The sequence below is a fragment of the Belonocnema kinseyi genome, chromosome 2 (assembly GCF_010883055.1).
Source record: "Belonocnema kinseyi isolate 2016_QV_RU_SX_M_011 chromosome 2, B_treatae_v1, whole genome shotgun sequence".
NCBI lineage: Eukaryota > Metazoa > Arthropoda > Insecta > Hymenoptera > Cynipidae > Belonocnema > Belonocnema kinseyi.
This window is the reverse complement of record NC_046658.1, coordinates 10,263,557-10,272,674: the sequence shown is the minus strand read 5'-3', so window position 1 is coordinate 10,272,674 and position 9,118 is coordinate 10,263,557. Positions and strand designations below refer to the sequence as shown.

At 31.5% G+C, this 9,118-nt stretch overlaps 2 protein-coding genes across 4 annotated transcripts in view; one reads left to right on the top strand and one right to left on the bottom strand.

The window, feature by feature from the left end:
• Window positions 1-2,444, top strand: part of LOC117167101 (mitochondrial import inner membrane translocase subunit TIM44) — a 197,789-nt gene extending 195,345 nt beyond the window's left edge. The window contains exon 7 of the mRNA XM_033351744.1: window positions 1,899-2,444. Within this exon, the coding sequence (XP_033207635.1) occupies window positions 1,899-2,017 (119 nt within the window). The 3' untranslated portion in view covers window positions 2,018-2,444. The remainder of the gene's footprint in view (window positions 1-1,898) is intronic.
• LOC117167103 lies at window positions 748-3,645 on the bottom strand. 3 transcript variants are annotated; one of them, XR_004466353.1, is made up of 6 exons: window positions 2,939-3,645; window positions 2,134-2,498; window positions 1,811-2,036; window positions 1,529-1,638; window positions 1,260-1,403; window positions 748-1,190 (listed from the first exon to the last, which is right to left on the bottom strand). XR_004466353.1 is itself a non-coding variant. In XM_033351747.1 (4 exons), the coding sequence occupies exons 2-4, from the start codon at window positions 1,585-1,587 to the stop codon at window positions 871-873; spliced, it is 456 nt and encodes a 151-aa protein (XP_033207638.1). In that variant the 5' UTR covers window positions 1,588-1,638; window positions 1,811-2,150; the 3' UTR covers window positions 748-870. The 3 variants fall into 3 exon arrangements, 2 of the variants coding, with proteins under 2 accessions (XP_033207638.1, XP_033207640.1); XM_033351747.1 differs by lacking the exon at window positions 2,939-3,645 and having other exon boundaries at window positions 748-1,123; window positions 1,811-2,150; XM_033351749.1 differs by lacking the exons at window positions 1,811-2,036; window positions 2,134-2,498; window positions 2,939-3,645 and having other exon boundaries at window positions 748-1,123; window positions 1,529-1,742.
• Between the last annotated feature and the right edge of the window lie 5,473 nt (window positions 3,646-9,118).

Below are 9,118 nucleotides of genomic sequence, written 5' to 3'. Positions count from 1 at the left end.
CCACCTATCTCACGGTTGTGAGACGTGGTTGTGGCTGAAATTTTACCGCGATTTCGCTGGAAGCGGGTGCAATTTTTCAGATTAGCACCCGCTCCCGGCGAATATATATATATATATATATTTTATTGTTAATAATAATATTATAATAATGTTATATTTTAATAGTCTTATTTGTATATTGATCTGCATTTGAAAGAAATTCAAGAAATTGGCGATTTTAATGATATTTGAATATTTCGCGCAATTTACAAATAGAAATATATATGCAATATCAAAATATTAATACCGTGATTAATATTTTGTTGTATTTGTTGTTGTATTTGTTCATTATATTGTATATTTTATATTGTGTATATCCCCGTGTAGAAATTTAATTAAGGGCATCATGAGGCTCTGGTAAGGATGTCGTGTTGTTATTAAGGTTCGGATCCGATGAACTTATCCGTACCATACAGGATAGGTCACGCTCGAAATGGTTTGCTCCCTATCAGACAACCTCACCAGGTCCTGATCAGGCAATCTTATATGTTCATCATTTCTAAATAAGGCCCTTACTCGGACCTTGTCCGCTCCTTATTCATTTTCGAATGATGTAGAATATATTTCAATAAATAAGTTCACAATAAAATATTGGTATTACAATTTATTAAAATTTTACTAGCAATACTGTTTGTATACATAATTGTTATGTACAACACACCTTAAACTTAATTATATAAATAATAATATTTATTAGAAAAATAGTAATAGTGTTTTCGAAAACTTCGTTTCTATTGAAGAAAATCTTTTTAAAAACATAACCCTTGTAAGATTAATTCAGTCTTTCTACTTTTCAGACTATTTTTATATATCTCTAAATACAATCTAGATTTAAAGTGAACACCAGCAAGCTTCAAATAACTTTTGGAATGCATTATTTATCATTAACATATCACCTACAATCTTGAAAGAATTTCGGTTCTCACAATCTTGATCAGTTTCTTCCTCATCTTTCTGTTCGCTCTGATCATTATGTTCCTCCAAGTTCTGATTTTGAGGCTTAGGTTTAATCGGCTGCAGTACGGCCCTCTTCTCCCGCTGACCATCCCAATTCTTCGAATTATTGAATACCCTGCCTATTGTGCTGAAGAAAGTTTGCTCTGTAATAGCCCTTTCAGTATGAACGTCTTTGTGCGTCTGAATCATCACGCCTTTAAATTATGGATTTTAGACAAAAATATTCAGAAACATAGGTTCAAAAGAGAAAGTATGATAATTACTTAAAATGCAATCGTAAAACATCGTAGAATTCATCAGAAACTTTCCAGGCATTCTTATTTTTGATGTGAATTATACGATCACGCCTCTTGAGAGATATTTTCGAACAATGTTCGTGCAGCTTTTGATTAAACTTAATTCCCGATCTACGAAAGAATGAAGTAAAGAAGTCTTTAACAAGAAATAAATAATGTGCAAACAATAAGAAGATACACAAGTTTAAAGAATGAAATGTTTTCAATGCAAGACAATATTTCTAATGTAGACTCACAAACTCTGTTCGAAACTCGTCCATGCTTGTAAGGTTCTTGTCAAAATCTTTAAAATCATCCATAGTTTTAAACGGTATACTGAGATTGTGTTTAATTATGAAGTTTTGTTCTGTAACAATATTAGTGGAAGGCAGGTATTGGATTATTATTTGCTGATTTGATTTGATTTATTTCAAATCAACAGTGATTCCTTTGAGAATGGACAAAATCATGACGATATCTCGAAACCAATTTTAATTAATGTAGAAATTTCTAAATTGTAGTATGCAAATAATTTGTACCTTTTCTCACCGCTCTTCCGATCTTTGAATATTTTGTTCAGTTTTTTTGTTGCTGCCCCCGTAACTTATTTTCCATCTTCTTTTTCAGCTAACAGGGGCTTAGCTATGGAATTATCAACCTTGCCATCTATATTTCCTTTGGAGCCTCTTTCGTTACTGACAGCACTAGAAGTGGATAGCTTTTCGAAGTCAGTGGATGACTTCTGATGACAAGATTACTGTTTTCCTAAATATTGATTAGTAATTAAATGAACTAAAAAATTCTTACATCCTTAAAATAATCCAATTAATTGTTACTCCGTAAACATCAAACACTGAAATACCTGAACTCACAGTCGCTGCAATTTTAGAATCAGTTTTGTTCCGTTTTCCTATTGGAGGACGATTTTTTGTTTTGTACACAGGTTCAAGTCTGGATGAAATCTTTTGCCTCTTACTTCTGGGAGGAGCATTTTCATCAATACTGCTAGAATCTAGACTATTGTCTAACTCTTCAGCTGCATCTGATTCGATGGAAGGCACGTCCATTGCATTGCGAATTTCTTTACTCACTACTTACTTTTTTGTTTTGAATATTTTTTCTATTTTTCAGCTTTAATAGCTTAAGGATCACCATCAGTGTCTGTTGTAAAAGCATTGTCCTCATTCTCCAGTGTTTTCAATCTTTTTAAGGCTTCACTGTAAGTTTCTGTACAAATAAAAGCAAAATTCAGTATAATATTGAAAAGTCTTACTGGCCATTCAGAAGCTACGTTAACAATTTAGGGGAAGGGGGGTGGGTCAATCCGAAAACTACAGTTGTTAACAGAGTAGGGGGGGGGGGGCGAGGTGACTTTACGAATTTTAATATTATTCGAATTATTTTCTGATCCTAAATTATAACAAAGTTTGCTGATTTTTCAAAAGATGACCCTGCAACGGTACAGTTCAATACAAACATCCAATTTTTTCATTACAAGTCAATTTTTGTTGGTTGCTTTTGAAATATTTTTTGTTTGGGATTCATCTCGTTTGGTTAAAAATTCTACTTCTTGGTTAAAAATGAAATTATTTGGATAAAACTGCATCTATTTAAACAAAAACAGCACAGCAGTAATAAATTTGCAGCAGATAAAATATGTTACTTACGGACATGACCTCTGATTTGGACTGAATAAGTAGGCCAACTCTCTGGAGCATTTTCTTCATTTTCAACAAGCGTATACAGAAGATCTGTATCTTCATTATCATAAGGTGGCTCCATAAATTTGGCTAAAATTCTACCCTTTTTCTTATCATAAGAAACACAGCCAGATGGAACGCTAACGATAGCTCGTTTATTTCCCTTTTTTAGACCACGAGTGATTGTCCCTTTTTTGGACCAAGCCATGATTCAAGTAACTAGAGAAAAAAATTACAGAAACAGAAAATTGACTCACAAATATACAAATGAATATAGTATAAGAATGACTTTATATTCAACAACCTCATGTTTTCCTTATACTTTTGCAAGACCAGGACAATTTTATTTTTCTATAAAATGAAGTATTTAATATATATTCCTTTAAACTTCTCGGAAATATTCAAATGTAGGGAAAAAACGTATAAAGAAAGTAATTACAACCACCTCCTTAACATGGAAAAGTTCATGAAAACATAACCTATGAAAGCTCGCGTGCATTTAATTTCTGAAAATGTACACTCATATGCGCACACTATGTTTTAAAGCATAAGGAAATCAATGATTAGTATGCACTATACCTACTTCTTATCAATAAATTAAACGAAATGATCTCCTTCCCTTTATTGTTTATCAAACACCGTAACACGTGAAGCTTTGTTTGCGGATTTGTCTGACGATGTCGCAAGAACTTTAAAATAATATAAATAATATATAAAAAATATATAAAAAATCATATAAAAATAATATAAAAAGAAATTTTTTCAGTTTATACAAGGAAATTGAGTATTTTACAGAACCATGAATACGACCTTTACATCCTGAAATATTTAAATTACAGTCGTTTTTTGAACAAAACATAAAATTCTAAATTGTGACACGTATTTCTTCACAAAACACTATATTCAGTGGATTAATGGAATGACGTACACTTTTTCAGCAGAATTTTCCTTCAAAGACAAGGACAACTTAACTAACTTATTACTTATGTTATTCACAGAAGAAGTGATGATTCGACGAGAGACTTTATTTTCCATTTGCCACATTTTGAAAGAGTCCGATTTACTGGGATAAGTGAAAATGGATTTTTTTTCTTCCAAATCTGACCTTCAAACATTAAATTTGTAACGTCATTAAAGATCTTGTTTATTTTGATGATTGTATTTTCCCCCAAAATCATAATGTTATTCGGTGGAGAATCAGTGATCGTAATTTCCTTGCATCTAATTCTGTTTACTCTATTTTTGTTTACAGACAAAATTTCTAAAGGAGGCGATAAACTCGGCTTATCTTTTTTCTAATAGATCTTATCTCATAAATACGTCTACATAACTGAACTAAAGGGCGATTTGCAGTACGGTGGAAGCTTTTTAGTTTTCCTAAGTAACATTCAATTGAAAAGCTGTAAAAAGGTTGAAACTGCTTGGCGAGAGCCGTGTGATGTTTCCACAACTCCTCTGAAAATAAAATTCTACAAGCTGCATGTAACAGCAAAAAGTGATCATACAGATATACAAAAAGAAGATTTTTTTAAACGATGGGGCCACAATAAAGTGAAAAAACCTGAATTCTGTGGCCTTCCATTTAGCCAAGAAATGAGTTGATCTACGTTTACGTTGGAATTCACAGGGCACCTGAGTTTTCAGAAATTCCATCTGCCTTGCGAATTCGATCCGACTTTTACGACACAGTCTGAGGTTTAAATTGCCACTAAGCCAGTATTCTAATAATTTTTTCATGATCCCTATACAAACTAGATGCTTGAAGTCTAAAACAAAACAGGAAATTAAATTTAACTTTGGCAATATTTCTAACAGCGCAGAAAGACCTGGATGATGTTGTTCAGGCTGCGATTTATTTCTAAATGATTCATCGGTTCTTTCTTCAGCATTCACATATGGGTAAACCATACTATTGCTCACCCTTTCGCCTTTGACAGTACATCTTTCACAAGCATACTTGCCTCCATGACCTAAGGTATTTTTAAGAAACGCGCATGCTGGTGTGTCACAGATAAGACATTTGAGCTTAACATGGAAGCGTACATTAGAAATGATAATACCATCTGCTTGCAACTTATTAACTTCATTAACGAATTCATCTAGAAATATGCCGGAATTTTTGGGCTTAGCATTACCAAAAAATATCGCTACTGGAAAAACATCGTAAATATCAGGATCAAAATGTACTTTACACAAATTTGGCGTGTACTGTTGGCTACCCGACTTTGTTAATGGTACAGGATCAACATTTACTTGGAATTGAATTAATTTTTCTTCGTGTAGATCCGGATTAATGAATTCTTTTAATTCATTCGCAATACAAAATAAAGAAATTCACCGATCCCACAATTTTGATCTTCCATTTCCACTATATTATACTTAGCATTAATTGTCTTTAGAAATATTTTGGTACTTTATGGTAGAGAAGGCAGCAATCTACGTCGCAAAGTTTGCAATAAGTCATCCAGGTAAGACTGACACTTTCTGCTGACTGACACTTTATTACTTTATTACACTTTACTAACACGTTCTCTCGACTGCCCACTTTCTGAGTTCTTGGATCTCCCGCTCTGCATCCAATTCTTCATCGCCAGCCCCTTGTTGTAATTCGATGTTGAAGAATTCATTGTCGGTCAAATTTTCTTCCTCAGTTATTGTATCTGAAGGAAAATAATTCGTTTCATCGCTGGCTGTGCTGGACTCGTCGTCGGAACTGACCGTAGCATGTGCCAAGTCCATTTCTCTATTCATACTACCTTCACCCGCATGTTCTTCTGCACAATAACAAAATATACCAAATTATCCAATAAATTTAAAGCTTCAACGCAGAAGTAACATTTTCCATTTTTTATTCAATACCTGAAATTCAAAAAGGAGTTCATTTGTTCTATTATATATTCATCTAATATGGTATTCATTGAGAAGTTTTGGAAAACTTAATAGCCATTTATGTCTCTCGGAAAGATTTGAGCTTAAACACTTCAATTGAAAAAGTAACTTAAAAAATTCCTTAATGATATTTTTATTCTTCTAAAAGTGAACACTGAATGCTTCTTTAGTATTTTATTTGGTAATACAAATACTGAAATACTTGATGTAAGTACTAATTGGAATTCACCAATTGGAAATATTTTCCAGAGCCATAGATAATACAAAATAATATAAAAATAATACAATACAGAAATTTCGAACAACTAGCAATTTGTTGACAGTTTCTGGAATTTTAAGGAAACTGGTTTATCCTATTAAAACCTTTCGAAATTCTTTTGAAGCTTGAAAATTTTTTTTTACCTTTGAGCCTACTTTATTTTGATTACTATTTTTAAATCTGACTAAACTGAAACCTTTTGCTATAAAATCTTGAAATGTTCAAAAATCTTTTTTAATTTTTTCTTGAAGTTTATTTTTTAAAGTAAAAATCTTTTAAGAATTTTCATAGGAAATATAAGAAAATTAAATTTTCAATCCTTTTGGACCTTCTAAATCTTTAAATCTTCCAAAATTATTAGAATTTTCCCTGATAATTTTTAACGATACAAAATTTTTTTAAATTGGTTTAAAATTTTTCAGATGCCTCTTGGGCAATTTAAGAAATATCTTGACTTTTTTAAACATTTTTTTATTATATCAGAATTAATTTTTCGAAATAACAAGTTTTTTTAAGAACTTAGGTTTTCTTAGAACATAAGGTTTTTTTCTGTTCTCGTGAAACCTTTCAAAATTTCCAGAGAATCTCCACAAGTTCTATTTATTTTTAAATCGTTTAAAAACTCCTAAATATGGCAAAATTGCCAAATTCCTCTCGGAATTCTCTTTATCTGTTCTCAAAAATGGAAGGAAATAATTAGAAATGTTTTGGGACCTTTTTCAACTTTCTCTTAAAATTCAGTTTACCCAAAATGTGTTTTAATCCTGAAAAATTAGAAAAAGCTTTATCGAAGACCTTCCCCATTCTTCTTCAACACATTTTGAAATCTTCGAAGCGAAAAATTATTATATTAAAATATAACCCAAACCATTTCAAATTCTTCTGTAAGAACCGAATTATGAAACTATTATTTACAATTCAGATTTTAACTTGTAACATAATGTTTAGAAGCGAGGAATGAGTAACGAGACACAAAAATCCCTCCCCGCTTTTTAATGTTACATAATATTTAAACGCTCCCTTTCAACATTACATTTCCAGCAAAAAATATAACTTCGAAAAGTTGACTGAATGAATAATAACCGAGTACATTTTTCTCTTATAAACGCAATTGCATTAACGGTTGAAAATTTTTTATTGGCCAGTGCGATGAAATAATTTAATTTAAAAAATGTCGACTTACCGTGCAAATTTGGTGGTAAATGTGATTTATCATTTTATGTTTCGGAGTCACTAGATGACTTTAATTCCTTCAAAAGTTTTGCAATCGCTCTGTATTTTGTTTTGCGAAACCGCTGTAAATCTCTTTTTCTCTTATTTGCATCCATTTTACTTTACAACTATTCTACTACCCAGCAAACACGTTCTGTAACTGTTTCAAATCAAAAAAGGAACTGTGATCTATAATATTGGTTACAAAATGGTGACAGAACTGTTCTATACAAAAAGGACACAGCGTTCTAGGACACTGTGTCAAAATTGTGACAGAACTGTTCTCGAACCATGTGACAGTACTGTTCTGTAACAGTTGCTATGGAATTGTTTTAGAACAAAATGATCACAGACGTTCTGCAATATTTGTTTTAAGTTTGTGCTAGAACTTTGTCTAAAGAGTGTTATATTGAAGTTCTAAAACCCTGTTATAAGTGTGTTCTAGAACGAATTAGGAACAAAGATTAATAACTGCTCCAGAATACTTGCTACGTAATTATTCGCGAACTGACCAATCACAGACGTTCTTTAACATTTGTTCCAAGTTTGTTCTAGAACGGTGCCGTAATAGTGTTATATCGAAGTTCTAGAACCATGTTACAAGTGTGTTTTAGAACAATTCAGGGACAAAGATTAATAACTATTCCAGAGTTACAAAATTGTTTTAGAACTGACCAATCACAGACGTTCTGTAACATTTGCTCTAAGCTTGTTCTAGAACTGTGCCGTAATAGTGTATATCGAAGTTCGAGAATCCTTTTTCAAATGTGTTTTAGAATAAATCAGGAACAAAACTTGAGATCTGTTAGTTAGCAGTTAGCACTAAAGTTCTAGTGTTCATGTTCGAGCACTAATAACGAATCACAGACAATATTTATTATTGTCTATATTATATTATTATTGTTAACTTTATTATCTTTATTGTGCCGTCCTAATCCTACATCGAAGTTCTGTGGAAATCTATTAAATTAAGCCTCAAAGGTCCCCATGGGGTCGTTAGTGCCCTGACACTTTATATTGAAATTTACGAAGTTCGTTCTTCTTCAGTTTCTAATTTTTTTCAATGTCTTAAAACAAAAAAAATCATATAGCAAGTAAATTGATTTTATAACAAGACACTTCCGTGTTGTCTTTTCTAAATAAAATTTATTTAAAAAGAAGCAACGTAGTTTTGTCATTATAATTGAAGAATATTATTATTCTTTATCAGAACACAGATAAACATGTCTGAAAGTATTAATACGTTTTTATTAGTGAAATTCTATTAATATAGACAAAAATATATTTTTTTATCGAAGATCATAGAATAATATATTGAAACACATTAATAGCACGTGCACTGATTTCTAAGTAACTAAGTATTATCTCTTTCATTAAAATATGTCAGAAATATTTAAAGATAAGTTTACGATACGGACATACGTCGTCTTTGCAACATCGTAAAGATCCGAAAAGACATTTTGAGGAATTTTTCGATATTTTAAATTTGTTTCAACAGTATTATAATAGTTTGGCTAAAAACTAGCTTAAAAAACGTAAGAAAAATAAAAATTAAAAAAAATGTAAATACCGTGAAATAATGGAGTTTTGACGAAACACAATTTCCACATTTTGCCTCTAATATTTTATATACTTTGCCGCACTTCCCTACCGAAAAGAATGTTTGAGTATATACTAAAAATTCTTTAGGTCAAAGAATCTCAAATAAATTCTCCGCAGGCACTCAGGTAGATATTTTTAAAGGTCCAGCAAGCTCGTTTAAATGGTCTGAAGGCTTTAAAATATCC

Coding starts and splice junctions, on each gene's coding strand:
- LOC117167103 (XM_033351747.1), bottom strand. CDS start 1,587: ATGATTTTAAAGATTTTGACAAGAACCTTACAAGCATGGACGAGTTTC. Junction 1,404..1,528: donor ACGAGTTTCGAACAGAGTTT/GTGAGTCTACAT, acceptor ATTCTTTCGTAG/ATCGGGAATTAAGTTTAATC. Junction 1,124..1,259: donor GTTTTACGATTGCATTTTAA/GTAATTATCATA, acceptor AACTTTCTTCAG/CACAATAGGCAGGGTATTCA.